The 19148-nt window shown below is 45.2% G+C and overlaps 1 protein-coding gene across 2 annotated transcripts in view; it reads right to left on the reverse strand.

Annotated features, from left to right (window-relative positions):
* The window catches only part of BANP (BTG3 associated nuclear protein), a 114968-nt gene that overhangs the window by 75839 nt on the left and 19981 nt on the right, over window positions 1-19148 (reverse strand). For both annotated transcript variants that reach the window (XM_032121899.1, XM_032121898.1), the window contains exons 5-7: window positions 12628-12750; window positions 11755-11930; window positions 2938-3177 (exon numbers count right to left, since the gene is read on the reverse strand). In XM_032121899.1, coding sequence (XP_031977790.1) covers window positions 2938-3177; window positions 11755-11930; window positions 12628-12750 — 539 coding nt within the window. The remainder of the gene's footprint in view (window positions 1-2937; window positions 3178-11754; window positions 11931-12627; window positions 12751-19148) is intronic.

Here is a 19148-nt window from a genome sequence, read left to right on the forward strand (position 1 = left end):
CTGTAAAATCTCCAAAGAGCTAAACCTGTATTTTCTGCTAGGCACAGAAAATTACAGCTGAGGATGTTCTTGTATCGGATTTCACCAGCAAACGTCTCCATTTTTAGCAGGGCTGAGGTAATGAGCTATTTAATGACAGAGATTGTGTTTAAGTCATTCTGGTTTTTTGCCCAAAAACTCTCCTCAATACCACTGCCACCCCACAAGCAAATTCCTACCCCAAGTGAAACTTTAGACTTGCAAAGATAAACTTTCCTCTCCTCTTGTGGTAAACCTTTTGCAGAGCATCAAGAATTTTTAATAAGCACACATCTCTTCGTTTTCTATACTTTCTGCATATTATATAAAATACTTTCTCTATTAAACACAGATTTGCTTGGTGGTTTTCTTGCAGAAGAAAGAAAAAAAAGGATGGAATATCTTTCCACTGACAAACTGCAAGAAACTTGAAACGAAAGGAGAAATAAAATCCTTTCTATTTCCTTGGGCTCCTCTGGCTGTGATTGGCACAGGCCAGGCTGATGACATTGGATTCTTCATTTCTGTTTGAATTAAGGCATCAAAGCAGGAGCAAATCCCACTGTTGGGACCAGCACTGAGGGGTTCCCATGCCAGGGAAACTCGGGTTCGGGTCGATTTGCTGGGACAACACTTCATGGATGAAAACCAGACGTGTGTGGACTGGGAAAGGGGATATGGGATGGCAGGGCTCTTCCCAGTCAGGGAATGCGGGGATGGAATCATGGCACACGTGAACTCAGCGGGAGTTTTGCCACTGAGCTGAGCATGGGCACCATCCCATCCTCAAGAGCTGAGTCCTCCACATTCCTCACCAGGCTGCTGGAATCCAATTCCACTCCCACTTAATTACTCCCAGTAATGACATATGAGGTTATTAAGTGAAATCATCATTTCTGGAGCACTGTTCTTGCTGTTAAATTTGCTGCTCCATCAACTTTTCGTGTGTTTTCTTCACTGGTTGCCACAGGATTCTCTGTCCTTGCTGGTAGCAAATCTCAAGAAGCATCAACATTTCACTACCCAAACCAGTCACCTCTGGCCAGATCCACACAGGGTCTCTTTTTGCCAGAAATCCCCGGGTTTTTATGGCCTGGCTCCCAAAAGAAAGCAACACAGCAGCCAACGTTAGGAAGGAATGAAGTTGTTTCAGATACCTGGATCCCAAACCGTGCTCATGCCATCAAGTCAGACACTGACTGCTGCTCATGATCCCCTGCTCTCACATCTGTGCCATTCCAGACCTTCTCCAGCTGCAGGGATCACTTCCATAATCCGATTTCGTCACGGTCAGAATGCCTCACAGCAATGACATAATCCCCAGCTTGAGCCCTTGGTCACATGGACACATTCCTTCCCCATGCTCACACTGGCAAACATCTCATCTTCCTCCACAACCAGTCACAAACTGACCCATGCGATTTGTGCTCTCACATTTAAGGGATGGGGAAAGAACTACCTGGGAACTGCTTTAACACTGGAGCAAGATCCATTTCTTAGTGTTTCTAAAAGCTCCCAACGAAAATCCCTGTTTTAAAAAAGCACAGGAACAGCATCAGTGACGCTGATGAGATCAGCAGACAAAAAGGCTTTGGAGAGCAGCATTAATTTGAATTACCATCTCTCTTAAAAACACATATTTAATGTACTTGTAAAAGAAGCCTGAGGTCCTCTGCTTCAGGTAAATAATGAAGCAAAAATTGCCCTAATGCAGCCACCTGAGTGGGTTAGATTTGGTTTCCAATTTCCCCAAAATAGCCTGAAAACCACTGGAAACAACAGCAGGTCAACAGGATGTTTCCTGCCACCATCAAACACCGTTCACACACTCCCTTCCCTGTAACTACCACACAGCCAGTTCCTCAAACACCACCCCAAATATTCCCTTGCTGACACGTTCTTTTAAGCCTTACCTGGCATTTGAAATTGCCAATTCCATACAAAACTCACCAGGAGAACAAACTATTCCTGCTGCAGGTCCACTGGTGACCTACACAAAATGTGACTATAAAGAATCTTAGAGCAACAAGAGACCTCCTGGTTTATTAGAATCCAGTTCAAGGATCAGTCCTGGCCCTGCACAGACACCCCCAACAATCCCAGCCGGTCCCTGGGAGTGCTGTCCAAACGCTCCTGGAGCTCTGGGCCGTGCCCATTCCCTGATTCCAGTGCTCAACCACCACCTGGCAGAAGAACCTTCTCCCAAAGTCCTGGTTATCCTAATTTCCTGGAAATAAAGCACAGGGAACAGACTTGGCTGTCCTCAATGTGCTCCCTAGAAGTCGCCACACCAGAACACGATGCACATGTCCAGATTCCTCTTTTCATTTCAAACCAGTGGCTGTGCCTTTGTTCCACATTTGATTCCTTTTAAATGAACAAATATTGTGCCTTTAACACAGGTAATATCAGTTCAGAGCTCCCTAACAGCTTAAATCATCCAAAGACTCGTGCACATGGAGCAGACAGAAATCCATCAGCACCCTGTGCATTCCTGCTGTGAATCCACAGATTTTATGATCCTGACATTGCCAACTTTTTCCATCACAATCTGAGCAAACCTTTTGAAAAAAGAGACGTAAATGGGAAGTCAGAAACGAAGGTTCAGGACTGTGCTGGTCTGAGCACCTGAACAGCATCGAAATTTGTGTTACTTATTATTTCTACAATATTTACTGCGCTCACAGATGGCGGTTGCAAAGAAGTCAGAACTCAGAATAAAAGGCTGAGGAATTTCTGGTGAATACCCACCAAGTGAAGCAAACCAGCCCATTAGGATTTCTTCCTAAAAATCCTAAACCTCCTTCACAAGCAGAAGCCAGCAGAACATCTCCACACACATCAAACACTCTTCAAATACCATTTCCCGCGTCGCTTTCTGCCTTACCCGCGCCCTCCCAACTCCCACGCTTCACTCACAGCGAATCCCGTAGATCATGAGAGGATCCAGCTGCTTCTTGCCGTGCTTCCCCTGGCCCGAGAGGTTGGAGATGGCCTGGATCTCCCTGTGGAAGAGGTAATCCAGCAGGGTCAGGGCCATCTTCTCGGCCGTGCGGCAGTTGGTGCTGATGTGCAGCATGTCCGCGGGCGTGATGGGGCAGCGCACCCGCATCTCGGGGTTGTTCTCGTCGCCCAGCCACGTCCCGTTGGGGTAATCCTCTGAAACACAGATTGGGACAGCCTGAGCAGAGAGGCAGGCTCAGGAGACAGCCAGCATTCCTGAAGTTTGCATGGATCTCCCCCAGTTTGCTTCCCAGCTGAGCACAGCGGGCTCGCGACGTCGGCTACTGAGAGAAAGAAACCCAAATTCACCCCAACAGTGACCAAAAATTATTGTCATTCACGTTCTGGCCGACACAGGAACTGGTGCAGCCAGTCCAGATGGCCAACTTGCCCTCAGAGATCTCTATTATTAAGAAACCACTCCAGGACCAGTGTTCTCATCCCCTAAAAATGAACATTACTGCACCTCTGGGATATTCTCAAAGCACAGCAAATTTGAAGCAGCCAATAGCTTTGAACCTTATTATTCCCCAACCCCAAACCCATGAGATTAAAACAAGGCTAAGCAAGATTACAGAGTTAAGAAATGATAATCAATAGTGAACAGGAACTTGTTTAATCATTTAAAAGGAGTACATCAAGCAATGAGAATCATTTAGGATGTAGCCAGAGATCCCAATCAGAATTTGGGGTTATTCCTTATATTTACTGGCTGCATTATTTTCTAGATAACACTTTACCAAGGACCAGACCCAGCAGAAAGATAATTAATCAATCACTAATCATCTTCCTTCTTATTCAAATATAAGATCATCAGCAGCACAGCAATACCCACCTACACACACACTCTATATATTAAGAAGCTTTTTTCTTTCTTTCCAGTTTGTCAGATTGTCAGGGGGAAAAAATGAATACTAAGGATCTAATGAAATAAATAAATTAAATTCAAAGGAATACTAGGCCCTCACTTCAATTAACCTGTGCAGGCAATGCCAAAAGTAGTGGATTCAAGACTAACCAGAAACTGGAACAGAGCTCAGGACCAATCCCCACTCAAGTGGAGAATGGAACACAGGGCTGAGGATGAGACTCCCATTCCAGACACAAACCAAACTTCCAGAATTCCTCACACTGCTAATAGGAGCTGGGCAGAAAGCACTCCAGCAGTATTTCAGTGTCCACTGACACGGACCATTTGGATTTGATTTCCATGTTTGCTCAGCTTTGTGGAGTAAAACAAGGTTTTCTGACTCAGGGGTCGCTCAGCCCTTCCATGGAGAGCTTTACAGTCATTTATCGTGAACAACATCCAATTACAGGACTTTTCTTTCATTAGATGACCTTAAAGGAGACCTCTGTGGTATAGACAAAGTCACCAGTTCCTGCTTTCCATAACCCTTGCAGTCCCCAAAGAAGGTGACAGAGTTCAGGCCAAGCAGCATCTCCTTTTCACACCGAGCAGGACCCAGAGCAAGCACCATCTGGATTTCCAAATCCTGCACTGGGGTTTATCACTCTACAAGCCAGAAGTACTCAATAAAATATAACATAAAAGCAGCTCAAAACACTCCAAACTGCTTTTCCACCACGACCTTTGGGTTGAGTCACCCCACATGTCAGGGGCGAGTTTATAGAGATGAATAACGACAGGATGAGGCAAACGTTGGATTGTGCAATCCTGATTTATCACTGCAACAGCATTTTATCAACTGCAACAGAGCCACACACACAACCAGGCAATGGTTTGGGCTGGAAGGGACCTTAAAATTCATCTCCTCCCACCCCTGCCATGGGCAGGGACACCTTCACTGCCCCAGGCTGCTCCAAGCCCCAATGTCCAGCCTGGCCTTGGGCACTGCCAGGGATCCAGGGGCAGCCACAGCTTCTCTGGGCACCCTGTGCCAGGGCCTGCCCACCCTCCCAGGGAGGAATTTCTATCTTATATTTAGTAAATTGCAAGAAAAAATATTTATTATTGCTGTATGTAGCAATTCATCCCTCAAGCTTTTTTCTGCTGAAATCAGAACTTCATGCCCTGTCCTGAATATATTTTTTATACACTTGCAAATTGTTTATATTTTTTTTTTTTTTAATTTGATCCTTTCCTTTTTATCCCAAGCCAGGACAGGTCACACTGGCTGCTTTCTGCTCCCAGTACCAGGTGCCATCTGAAAAATAAAGTGGTTTGGATGAATTGTGCCTTGTTTTGCATGCCACTGTGTCTGGCCTCACCACAAGTCTGGTTACCATTATCAGGGAAAACAACAGGCTGTTCCTCAAGATAAATGGACTGGGTTAGAAAACTTTGGGCAGATGTGGCGAAGCAAAAACATCTCTGGATCAATGTGTACGTTTTCCAAAGAAATTCTAGGAAGCCTGAATAAATTATCCTCCAGCCTATCACAGCCTTACTTCCCTACAGCTCACAGGATTGCTGCTGGATATAGGAATTTTTCTTCCTTATGGAACACCTTTTGCCTGCAGACTTTTTTAACAAACGTTGTTAACCTACATGAACCAAAGATTTTGTTCAATTTGCAAAATCCTCTCTTTTTTTCTGCTGGCACAGAGTCCAGAACATACTGTTTTTACCACATGCAACTGTTCTTTTATTGCTCCCAGCCTGGAAAAAAAGACATTATCTTGTTATTCTGACCTATGACCACAATCCCCCCACTAAATTATCTCTTGCATTTTCCTCCTGCTTTCAAAGTTTCAACAGAAAGGGAATTTATTTTATAACCATTTTGCATTAAGCATGACTGAAGTTAACCATGAATCCACTGCCTCACTGCAGTGAGGGCACAAAAGCTGAATTATTCCTTATTTGATATCAAAATCATTCCTGCCAGGCTGCCAACACATCTGGTACTTTGCAGGGAGCAAACACAGGACTGGCACCCAAAAATCTGGTGAAAAGAGGAAATCCAGGGCCAGTTCTGGGTGAGGCACAAATGCCCCGAGCTCTGGTGTGGTGTGGAGGAGAGAGAATGGATAAGGAAGGAGAAATCAGGTTGGGAATTGGATGGAAATTCTCTCTGAACAATTAAATACATAAACACTATTGACTAAATAGGGATCACTGGAGGCTCCCAGCACTCAGACACCCTCTAAGGCATTTGGAATGGTTCTTTGGGTGCAGCAGCAGGCTTTATAGGTGGTATCTGGATGGAATCTGGGGGAGGTGGGTTATTTAGTGCATCCACTGTAAGAGCCAGACTCCAACCCCACCAGCACTGCACAGCCACAGCCACCTGCTGCTGTTCCTTAAAGACTTCCCAAAAAATCCATAAATCTGAGCTGGGGAGGAAGAGCAGAGTCAAGGAACACATTTCCCTTAAGCTCAGTGAAGCACAACTGCACACACTCAGCTGCAGCTCAGTTCATCACACGCCTTCTCATTTTGCCCTATTTTTCTGTCCTGAATCACCTGAGGAAGAACTTCATTCCCTGGAGGGTGGCAGAGCCCTGGAGCAGCTGCCCAGGGAGGGCGTGGGGTCTCCCTGTCTGGAGACATTCCAGTCCCACCTGGACGTGTTCCTGTGCCACCTGCTCCAGGTGCCCCTGCCTTGGCCTGGGTGATCTCCAGAGCTCCCTTCCAACCCCAGCCATTCTGTGATCCTGGGAATTTTCCTGAGGACCCTGCTGCCCTTTGAGAGGAGAGGTGCTTCCTTGCCTTTTTTTGCACCAAATATTAGATCACAGAAGTGGCTCTTGATCATTTCTACTTCCAGTGCAGAAAGTCCTGGCAGCTTTATCAGATTCCCTCTGTGCCCTCACAGCCTCCTTTCCATGCCACACTAATTTCTAGTTCCTCTTCAATGTTCTTTTTCAACCTCACAAAATTTGCCTGTATCTCCATTCTACTGAACCCAGTTTGCTTTCCAGTGCTGCTTTTGACCCTTTTTCACTGCATTTAAGTGCATTTATCTTTCAGCACAGCTGATCATCCATCTCCCCCCTGCATGGGGACATGCCGGGGGCTGCCACGCAAACGAGGATTTCTCTGGGAACAGGAGGAGCCAGCCTGGGGTCAGCAGCAAGAAAAGCCCTGTCAAGAGAACAAAAACCAGACAGGGGCTGCTCTGGACGTGCTCTCCCACCCAGGGAAGTGACAGCCACTGAGCTGTTACATTTTTCCATGGGGATATGCTGCCCTGGTCTGACATGGGAGCCTAAAAGCAAAGGGTGGCTCTGCTCTCTCCCTAGGAGCTGTCAGTCATTCCTTTAAAACTAGGGACAACAAAAGGAAACACCTGCCCATAGAAACACTTGAATTAACACATTCCATCACTCCAAGAAGTTGTGTTTTTTTTACTCTCTAGGCTGGGTGCAAAGTTGGCAGTGGCAGCAAAAGGCTGGTGGGTGCAGAGAGGCAGAAAGATGAATTAATCTTTAAAAAATTCAAATAAACCCCCAAAAAATAAATCCTAACCTACAAAAATAAACCTCCATTTCTAGAGAAATTAAGTAATATTTTGGCTGATGTATAGAAGATTCAACATCAGCATCATGTGGGGGGTTGGAACGAGATGAGCTTCAAGGTCCCTTCCAAGCCAAACCATTCCATGATTCTGTGATCTTTTAAATGAGCTCCTGGCAATTAGCAAGAGTTCACAGGGGCTGTGATTAATTGGCAGAGGCTCCAGAGCACTGACTTAATTAATTAGAAATCATTAATTCTGTGGAAGGGAGGGACAAGCAGGCTGTAAATTCAGCTCCAGATGCAGCAGTGGCATTGAAAGCTGTGCTAAAAGAAAGGTTAAAGAGCTTTAAAGTGCCGTTCCCAAAACCTCCTCCCAGCACAAAATGCAGATCAGACACTGGGAATTCTGGAAAAGCAGCAACACACACGGCCTGGACACAGATATGGAGATTTTCACTTGACTGTTCTTCTGTGGGGGGAAAGAAAGGTTTCATTTCCTTGTGAATACCAAAGAAAAATCACAGAATCACGGAATGGTTTGGGTTGGAAAGGACATTGGAGATGATCCAATTCCAATCCCAACACCTTCCACCACCCCAGGTTGCTCCAAGCCCCATCCAACCTGGCCTTGGACACTTCCAGGGATCATGGGGCAGCCACAGCTGCTCTGGGAAATCCATTCCAGGATGGATTCCCTGTCCTATTTCAGTTTAAATCCAGAAGAATCTGGTGCTCCAGGTAAATATTCCATAGCACACAAAGGCTGTGGCTGATGGAGACACAATCCCAGCTCACTCCCAGGACCCTGTGGATCCAGGAGCAGGAGATAGTCTGGAAACAGCCCCTGCACTCACAGGTTCTTCAGGCTCAGCACAACATCACTGAGGTCACTTGTTTGTCAAGAATAAGCCTCAGTTTTGGTTAAATCCAAGGGAGATTCCCCTATTTTATGACTCATGGAAGGATGCGATCAGATTAAAAGTTCAGATAAAAAAAGATCCAAATAAAATTCAGAAAATTAAAAGCCATGGACTCAGAGGGCTATTTAAAACCTTGGAAAATGTGTTTCATGTCAGAAAATCAGATTTCTAGTTTAGATTTTGCCCTTTTTTTTGTTTAAAGCCTCGTTGTATTATTTGGGTGGAGGTGAGCCAGTGTTAACTCCAAATATCACTGTGGCAGACACCTGCAAGAGACTCTTGTTCATCTGCTGGCTCCCAATAATTGAAAAAAAACCCCATAGCAATTCAATTTTTATAATTTTCTTTGGCTTTACCAAGTCCTGAAGCCTCATCAGTGTCTTCACATCAGCTCCACATCATTTTGTTTTAGGGGACAAAAGGTTCACTCCTGCTCTGCTCCAGTTCCTTCTCACTGTGCCTGTCTGAGGAGCTTGGCAGGAAAGTGCTCCAAGGGCTCATCCCACGTGTGAGATCTGATCCTGCCCTGGACAGGAAAATCCTGTGGACAGATAAGTCTGGGCCACGTACAGAGAGCTGCTTGGATTCCCATTTGGAAAGCAAATCCTAAGTGCTGTTTAATGCTGCCATTATCAAATGACTGCTTCAGATGCCAAGTTGAAGAGACAAAATGTGACTGAGGAGTTTTCTCTGGAAAAAATATCAGTCATCCTTTAATTAGCACACAGTGTAGAGCAGTCTGCCCTTATCTGCTCAAAAAATACATGTTTACATTCCCAACTTGAGATTCTCTGCATCAGAAACTGGAGGGACAGGACAAGGAATGGTTTCAAACTAACAGAGGGCAGGGAGAGATGGGATATTGGGAAGGAATTCCTGGCTGGGAGGGTGGGCAGGCCCTGGCACAGGGTGCCCAGAGCAGCTGTGGCTGCCCCTGGATCCCTGGCAGTGCCCAAGGCCAGGCTGGACATTGGGGCTTGGAGCAACCTGGGATGGTGGCTGGAACTGGATGGGCTTTAAGGTCCCTTCCAACCCAAACCATTCCAGGATTCAGTATCTTCAGAGCTATGAAGGCCTAAAGAATTGATTCACAAAAGAAGTTCTGTGCAAGAAGGACACTAAAGACCACCTGCAGCATTTAAGGGTGGGGAAATCCAATTCAGAATCTTCAGAACTCTATAAATGCACAAGAACTCTGGAAAGCACAGGAAAATAGTCTCAAAATAACTGCACAGACCAAGCTTTTCCTTCTCTTACCGCCCTGAAGGTGTAAGTGCAGTGTGTGAAAACTGAAGAGGAAAATTGGGCCATCACATCCAGCCCATGCAGCCATTAGAAAATAAACCATTATAAAACAAACCATTATAAAAATAAACTTCCTCATGTTTAGTGTATAAAACTTAATGGCTCTCCCACTCCAAAGCTGTATCAGTGAAACTAAAAAAGCTCTTCCTGTGCTCTTTGTTCTGCACAAGACACTGAACTGCACAAAGCTCATTGGTTTTAAGGCTAATTAGAATGTTCACAATTAAATAAAATGCACTGCTGTGTTTGAAGTGAGAAGATGCTGCACTCCAAAACTCACAATAAGAACACATTCATGCCAAAATTAACTGGACTTTAAAAAAACACATGGAATGAAGTCACAGTGATCAGTCGGCAAAACACCCAGCCTTGTTCTACACCATTACTGGAACTGGGCTCAGTGCTCCTGTACAATTATTTTTCAAGGATAGAAAGGCAATAACACTAATTTTTAAATTATCATGATTACATGAAAGCAGCCCAGCAGAGAGCAAACAGTGCCTCCACAGAAATCCATTCCCTAAATCCTGAAAACATCCACAGCTCAGTGCCACAAAGTCAGATAAATCCAACTATAAACACAGCTTAGTTTTGCTTTCCAGAGCCAGGATGACAGATTGGAGCTGTGCTGAACACCTGGTGTGTGGTCTCAGTCCTGGGCTGGCTTCTTCATCCTCAACCCTGCGGGTTTTACCTCTGCACCCCTCAGAGTCACCTGGAATTCTGTCCCAGCTGATGAAAGCCAAGGGCTGCTGTGACTTTGCCTCTCCCAGCACACCAGCCCTGTTATTCTCCATCTCTTCCTTTATTAATAATTGAATTTGTGCCATCCTGCAGGTGAAGTCACTTAGCAATTCCCTCCCGTGCAAGGGCAAGGGCAGGTGGAGGGGGCATCACTGATCTGATCCTCAAAGCATTCATCAATCTCAGAGATTTTTAATGGATGACTGTTCCAAAGGTCTGAGGGAAATCAGATCCGCAGACATTAATGGATTAGGTGTTTCTTCAGAATTTACATCACAGCAGTGGGTAAAACATCATGTTTGTCATGCAAAGCTGTGCCAGATCAAGGCAGAAAGGGAATTATACAGCAAACATCCTCCTGATGTTGGCAGCTTTGCTCCTGGCACAGCTGACAGAGCAGTGAGAATTCTGGAATCACTGAGGTTGGAAAAGAGCTCCGGATCAGAGTCCACCCTGTGCCCAGTTCCCACCCTGTCCCCAGCCCAGAGCACTGAGTGCCACCTCCAGGCCTTTCTTGGACACCTCCAGGGATGGGCACTCCAAACCTCTCTGGGCACTTCCAAGGCCTGAGCTCCCTTTCCATGGGGAAATTCCTGCTGCTGTCCACCCTGAGCCTGCCCTGGCCCAGCCTGAGGCCGTTCCCTCTCCTCCTGGCCCTGTTCCCTGGCAGCAGAGCCCGACCCCCCCGGCTGCCCCCTCCTGTCAGGGACTTGTGCAGAGCCACAAGGTCCCCCCTGAGCCCCCTTTGCTCCAGGCTGAGCCCCTTTCCCAGCTCCCTCAGCCTCTCCTCGTGCTCCAGACCCTTCCCCAGCTCCGTTCCCTTCCCCGGACGCGCTCCAGCCCCTCAGCGTCTGTCTTGGAGGAGCTCAAATCTGACCCCAGAACTCCAGATGTGGCCTCAGCCGTGCCCAGCACAGGGAACAATCCCCTCCCAAGTCCTGCTGGCCACACTATTTCTGATACAGGAACATTAACAGACTCCACAAAAAGTACATTTGATATTTAATTTCACAGTCTCAGCCTGCTGTAATTCCCCAGTGACCCCAGAAGAAATAAATACCCTTGGAAACAACCCCAAACAGGACAGAACCCAAAATCTCTTTCTAATAACTCCTATGTTGCATGAACATCTACAAAAATCGAAGAATCCTGGGTTCAGATACCTTCAAAAATATTTTCAGGAGGCAAAGCAAGCAAATAATTCAAAAATCCTCACTCCTGCCTGATCACTGCCTAAAAACTCCAGCTTAGAGCCACGACACGAGGCAGGAATTTTCCAGGTGTCCCTCAGATCATTCCCTCCCCACATTTATTCTCCTCCCGGCGATCCCCGCGTACCTTCGGAGTTGAGGGTGATGAGGGTGACGTTGTTGCCGATGCTCTGGCTGCCCACCTGGCCACTGTTGGACACCGAGTCGCTGGCCTCGGAGCCGCTCTCGCCGTCCTCGTTGTGGCTGTCGTCATGGCCGGGCACCTTCACCACGATGGTGTTCTGCCGGCGCCCGGGCACCGCGCTGCGGGCAAGGAACGGAGGTGACCTCGGGGAAACAACCCCTCAAGCAGGAATGCAAGCATGGAATATCCAAATTCCAGGCTTAGCGAGTTCAACTCGTGGCCCTGCGCGTTGTTAGGAGGGAATTAAAAGCGCTAATCCATAAAACAAATGTGTTCTATAAAATCAGCTCCTTTAAACCATTCTGGTCCTGTGTAACTCGGAGCTATCCAGCAAAATAAAAACAGCAGAAGGAAAAAAAGATCTTAGGTATCAACTTCCTACACGTGCCTCAATGGAAAAGTCTAGGCCCTGTGTGCAAAACAGAAGAAATATTGAAGTAATTTATGAAAGCATTTTAATTAAGGCCATTTTTTACCCAGAACTCGGAGTACCACTTGCTTAAAATTTGCTTTAGATAGTCCAAGTTTTCCTTGAACTGCACATTCAGCTGGTTAAATACAGGATTTTGGTGTGTGCCCATGGGATTGTGCATCCATGGAAAAATCCACAGCTAGGGCAAAGCCTTCCTTAAATCCCAGCTCCTCCAGGATGTTCTCTCCCATCACAAGGGAAGCAAGAGAAACAATCCAAGCCCAGGTTCAATGTTTCCCCTCATTGTTACCTCGAGCATTCCTCGTTGTTCCCATCAAATTGCCTTTGAAACTGGACCTGCCCAAGGAGGGAATGAAGGGAGGATTCCAGGGAATGCTACTAACTTGCTGAGGATGTTCTCCAGGGAATCCGCTGCTCTGCTCAGCGGCTCCTCCTGCCCCACCATCTTGGCCACGATGGAATTCTGCCGGTCGTTGTTGAGGATCACTGTGGTCTGAGGGACAACACTGCAAAAAAAATCACAGAGGGAATGGAAATGTAAAGGAGAAAAGCCGATAAATAATCCATGAAGAGGTTTCTGGTTTACATAATCCGGGGAGGCCTCTAGGCCTCACTCCCTCTCCCGACATCGCGGGCGCGGATCAAGTGCTGACGCCGGCAATCCATCGAGTTTGACACCTGCACCGCCTCGAGTGCTCCAGCTTTTTGAGAGGATGGATGGCTCCAATGGAATTATATAAAGGTCCATGACCCCTGGGGAAGCAATAAGGAATTCATCAATTCAGGACACACAGGGGGAAGTCTGTAAATCACAGCTGCACCAAATTCTTTCTGGGAGAATCGGAGCATTTGCAGAGGTACTGCGGCCAATTTACATGGTAATGCACCAGTTTCAGTAGGGTAATTCCCAGGAAAAGAGAATTTGAACGGATTTATTGCAAAAGTGGATGATGAGTTTGGTTAAAGAGCATCTGTTGTCCTCCAGGGCAGGGAGATGAACAGCACAAGAAGCATCAGAGCAAACAGGGCCAGACTGTAACTTTAAATAAAAACAAGACCCAACTACTTCTTGTGTGCATTTCACACACGAAAAAAAACCTAAAACCAAACACCAAAAAGCATTTAGTGTTTGAGAAACCAGAAAAACCTCTTATCACTCCTGATGACAATGGAGAAGGAAATAACTCGAGACGTGCTAAGTTTACACTGGACTGCAAAAGTAAATATGAAGTAAACAAATGTCTGATGCTAATCACATGCAGATTAGCACTTGATCTGTTTGCAGGGATCATTAACATTACTGCCACACCATCACTCAATATTCTGAGGTGTGGGTTTGATGGTTAAACTGTTCCTGCTGTGCTCACTGAGAACTTCAGGAGAGAAATTCTGGTTGTGTTCCCCTTTGCTTCCCAAAACCCAAAAAAGGGTTTTTTTAGGGGAGGAAAAAACAGCTCGCTCTTGTTTGCACTGCTCCAACATCCCAAACGTGCCTGGTGCTCATTTTTTTTCCCTTGGCTAATTGCTGAAACACAAATTAGGCCAAGCTGGTGACAACCAGAGTGTTTCTACAGCTGTAGCAGAGCACACACTCGAACATTCACGTGTCTGGGTAATGCTGAAGTGCCAAATTATCCCTCATTAGGGAAAGATAAGGCCCTGTCACGGAGCTAACAATGAATGGATCCCAATTTTGGCACAGATAAAATGCTTGACCCCAGATTTTTTGGCTCCAAAAGCCCCAAGCTCCAATGCCCTGCCTCCCACTTCCAGGGACTGCATGTGCTGCTTGCAACATACGGGATTCCTCATGGAATCTCACTGGAGTGCAAACCTAGGGAGGCTCTGGAAGATGTTTGGCTCATCCCAGACAAGTGCAAGCTCTGCCAGAGCTCCTCCTGTGCACGTGGAGCTCAGATTTTAGAAAGAAAGCAAGAAATGGGGGGATGTGTTGGTTTCCTGGATATTCTCTGGAGAATCAGGGTTTAGGGCACTTCCACAGTCACCTGTTCAAACCCACACCTTTTTATTTTTAAAAAAAGACAACTTCCATCTCTTTTCTCTGCACCAAACATTTAAAAAACCCCACCAAACACTCGATAAAACAGTGCTGGCAGCTCCCAGGCCAGCAGCACCGTGTGTGTGCTCATTACATTTCCCAAATTGTCCAAAACAACTCCCCTGGAAGTCGTCACATCAAGTATTTTACACCTCCTTTTAGACACTGTCCTTTATCAGCACCCCCCTTGCAGTCACTTCTGAGGGCCTGTTTAAAATGTCATTTACCAAAGCTTATTTTTAATGAAGACTCTGAATAATTAATTTCAGCCCAAAAGATAAATGCAATAAAATTACATTTAGAAAGTCCTTAGCATTTTGCTCTTATTAAGTTTATATTTGGGGGGGGGGTTAAAAAAAAAAAAGCTTTAGCACTAAAAATTAGCACACATTAAGGAATTTGGGGGGGGGGGGGTGGGGTTGCTTTGTTTTAGGAATGTTCATTTTTATGGACTTGCTTGAAACTCCTCCTGATGTCCAAAGTGAATCTCCCTTGGAGCAGCTTCAGGCCGTTCCCTCTCATCCTGCCCCTGTTCCCTGGGAGCAGAGCCCAATTCCCACCTGGCAGGGAGCTCCACAGCTTCCCATTCACTTCTCTGTAGATGTTCCAGTCCCTGTTTTCCGATTTATTTAGAAATCTGCTGAATAGACACGAAATTTAAAATGGAATTCTACATAAAAGCAAAATATTGGGCCACCCCGACAAAAATCCATTAAAATTCATTACAGCCAAGTGCATCCTCATGCAGGATTATTCCAATTCCTTTCTTCAATTTCTCCATCTCTTTTTGAAGCTGAAACAACCTTAACCATTCCTGCTGTACTACAATACAGAAAACACAAAGCAGGAGGAGGAGGAGGAAAGCTTTGGATATTCCCTCAGATCCCGAGGGAAGCAATTCCTGAGTGCTGCCAGTACTCAGGGGGAAGATGGAAGGAAAATACTGCAGGGCTCAGGGGGAGTTTCACAAACCCAGAGTGCCTGCACAGGCCCCAGAAGTTTCCACTTGTGCTCACATATTCCTTTCCCCAGAAGCATCAGGACTTGGAGAGACTGGAGCAGCAATTTGCCTATTCTTGGACACAACTCTCTAAAAAAATTGAAATGCATGCAACCTGCAGCTATTAGGATATTTGGGGAATTATTTTTAATGCAGTTTACTGAATAATCTGCCAAATTACAGGTGAAAATATTCCTGAAAAGTAAACACACCAACTAATGATTTTCAAGTGTGCGTGATTAGCCTCTGATATTTTCTTTTTCTTAAATACAAGAGGCCAGTCCATATTTTGCATGAGGAAATTGCTGCCAAAGGTCATTTTCAGTATGGAAAATGTGTGAGTCAGATCTGATCATTCATCTTAACGGTTGGGGTCCCATTGCCAAGAACCTGCCAATCACCCAGAGTGCAGCCAGTGACACAAAAGAACTTCTGGCAATGCCAGGACCATCCTCTCCTCCTCTTCCCAGCTGAGCTTTCCATCTGGAGAGACAGAACAATCAGGCAGAAGGAATTAACTGACATTTGTCTCTTCCACGAGGTACGAGACCAAAAGTGTTTCTCCAAATGGAAGAGCAAACTTGGAGTGAGATTTTCAGACAGGTTTGTTGTTCCCCTTGTCCTCGCTCACATGGATCAGTTCATGGAGAGGCATTGATGGGAAGAGGAGCTGGAATTCCTGCTGGCAAACTCTCCAGCCTTAAGGAAAGCAAGTCTGGGAAAGAGAATTTAAACTCTGGTATTTCCCAGTTTACTGCTGGGGATGAAGATTTCAATGTCCAGTTCATGTGTGGAGGAGTATCACAATTATCCCTACCAGGGAGAAAATCTAAATATAACAAATATTGTTTTACAATGTGGTGTTTTCCTTAGTTTTTTTCTAGTTTATCTTCCACTAACACTCGTGTTCATCCCTCACAGCAGCCCCTCTTTGCATCTTTTCATCATTATCTAGGAAGATAATGTCAAAATGCTCCTTCCTCCTGATGGCCACCTGCTTCCTCTGCCTGCTGCTCCCACAGTTAAGGATCCCTATCCAAAAGGGAGTGAGAAAACCCACCCAGGATCTCACCCTGAAACAAAACCACAAATTGGCAAAGAATAGAAGAAATTACATTGGATTTATGCCCCCAAATTAACACAGCTCCTCCAGAGAACAAACCTGTCAGCAAGCACACTGTTCACCGAGCAGGTGGGCAGCCAAGGCTGCTCAGGCACCTCAGGCATTGAATCTAAACTCCCAAATTCATGGCCCAGTCACAGGCAATTGCCAAAGAAGCAGCAGTGCCATCCATCATTTTCAGTGAGAGTTCAGGCAGTAAAAATTCTCTTTGGATTCTGAACATCCCCCAGAGCAGACACCACAGAGACAGCCCCGGGATGAGGTCCTGGGACAAGACAAGCCAAAGTAGCCCAGCCACGGCTGGAAAAACTCATGGAGCTGAGAGCTGAGAGGGCTGGGATCAATTTATAATAAAGATAAAGCACATGAGGCTTTATCCAAACAATTTAAGAGCAGTCAGCATCGAATTTTCAACTCAAGTAAGTAAAATCAGAGATTTTCTAAACGACAAAATCCATCCTCACCTACAGAGGAGCCTCTGGTTGGCTGGAGTCAGAAGGACACCAATTACCAGCTGTAAGATTAATTTTACCCATCAAATTTAAAAGCTTTTCATCTCTTTTGGGGATTATTGTGCTCTGAGGAAAGCAGAATCCACCTGGAGAACCAAGGGGAGTCATTCCAAAATGACAACGCCCATTTCCAAGGAGTTCATCAGCTCCCCAGGAGCCACAGGTGACCCCAAACCATCCCCTTCCCAAGCCAGGCTGGTTCCTCCAGGGATTTTACAGCACCTCTGTGGGTACACAAAACCATTTTAGATCTTGGTTTTTTTAAAAAAAAAAACACAATAAAATTTTTTTTAATTCTCATTTTGAACACAACAGAAACGGGAAAAATTAAGTGTGGTGACACAGGGTCCAAGGAACCTTTTGCCTTTAATAAAATACACAAACCCAGCAAAAATAGCAAAAAATATAGCAAAATAATAGGGAAAAATAGGAAAAAAAAGAAGAAAAAATATTTTTAAAAGATAGAAAAAAGAGGGAAAAATTAGAATAGAAAAAATCAGAAAAGAGGAAAGAAAAAAAATTTAATTTTTTTTAATAGAAAAAAAATTGGAAAAAAAATTAGAAAATAATAGCAAAAAACCCATCCAGCCCACGTGTGACATAACCAGGATTGAAAAGTGCTAGAAATTACATTAATTATCAGCCTTCTACTTTTGATTATGGCCAAGAAAAGGCTGGGTCGTGCCATAACTTACCAAGTCAATACCACCCTTTTGGAAGATAAATGTACTCATAAAAATACAACAGCAAAGATATCTTGTTTCCAGCCAGTCTGGATAGAAATTTACAGTTATTACCCTTCTTTGAGCCTTAACTTCCTGAGTCAGATAAGGAGCAGCACTGCAGCAAGTGGAGATTGTGCTCAGTGTGAAATGAGGGAGCTGCACTGATCCTGAGCACGTTCCAGGAGTGAAATTATTGATTAAAATAGAAATTCTGGATGTTTAGAAAACACAGTTCGAAACAGGAGCAAAGACTTGGAATCCTTCGTTACACAATTAGTTACTTTGAGATGGTTTTCCTGATTTTCTGACAAATTCTGATATCAGCATAAGTCTGATTTAAGCACTAAAATCTTGGGGATGGAGGAGGCAGGGTTATAAATTGGCTTTCAAGGTATTAATTACAGGAAGTAATTACAGGAAGTGAAGCCTCAGTGATCACCAGATAACAAAGAAATACAACATCAGGTTCCTGCAACCACCACTGAGCTCTGTCTGAGGGGTTTGTAAATCATTTCCACCAGGTAGCTCTGCTTTTCCTGCTTTTCCCAAGTCCCCAGCCAGCTCTGTGCCCTCACCACCACACAGACATTTTCCAGCCAGGCCAAGGATGCTGCTCTTGGAGAGCTGGGATTGAATCCCTCATTTCCAGATCCCCTGAGGGCACGTTAAAGAAATCCCACTCTTCCCTTGGTATGGAAAACACAATTTCTGGAGTTATTGGGAGCAGATTTCCTGCTTATGGAACAAAGAGATGGAGCTCAAGATATGCAAAAATGCACAGCTCCCAAAAAAAAGGGGGAAAAATGCTGTTTGGAAAGACATTCCAAGTACAAGCAGAGGGGTTTTAGGGCTGGGAATGCAGCAGTTTAAGTGGCAGCTGCTGCCAAAGGAAGCAGATGGAACAGGGGCTCCAACCTCACCCTGACCTGGGAGATGTCACAGGGCCACAAAGGTTGGAAAAGACCTTCAGGATCAGCAATTCCATCCTTTTGGGCTGGTTCATCCTTGGGAAGCTCGGAATCCATCTATTGCTCCTTTCCCTCCTGCTTCAAGTGAAACTGGGGCCCTCCAAACCCACTGTAAATTATTCCTTTTTCAAACCAGAGGGTTTGAAATGACTCTAAATTGCAATTATTGTGTTTTTTTTCCAAAAAGCAAGACTGGTTGTTTTTGCAGCTTTTAAAATAGAACTGCTGCTACTTTAATCTGCTCTTAACTGGTCCACAGATTATTCTGGAACACAACCCCTAAATCCCTGTCATTCCCAAACTTTCTCCCTTTAATCACTGACTCATTACCTGCTCTCCTCTTCATTCATTTTCTTGCCCTGGCAGAATTACCTTCCCAAGCTACAGGAAAAGCTTCCTGGGGGTGCTTTTACTGCTGGATTTTCAAATTCCCAGAGACTGTACCACTCAAAATATTTCAATTCTGCAAGGCTGGAACCCAAAAGAATAAATAAGGCTTTTCTGCCCCCTTCTGTTT

Source organism: Corvus moneduloides, chromosome 12 (assembly GCF_009650955.1).
Source record: "Corvus moneduloides isolate bCorMon1 chromosome 12, bCorMon1.pri, whole genome shotgun sequence".
Lineage (NCBI taxonomy): Eukaryota > Metazoa > Chordata > Aves > Passeriformes > Corvidae > Corvus > Corvus moneduloides.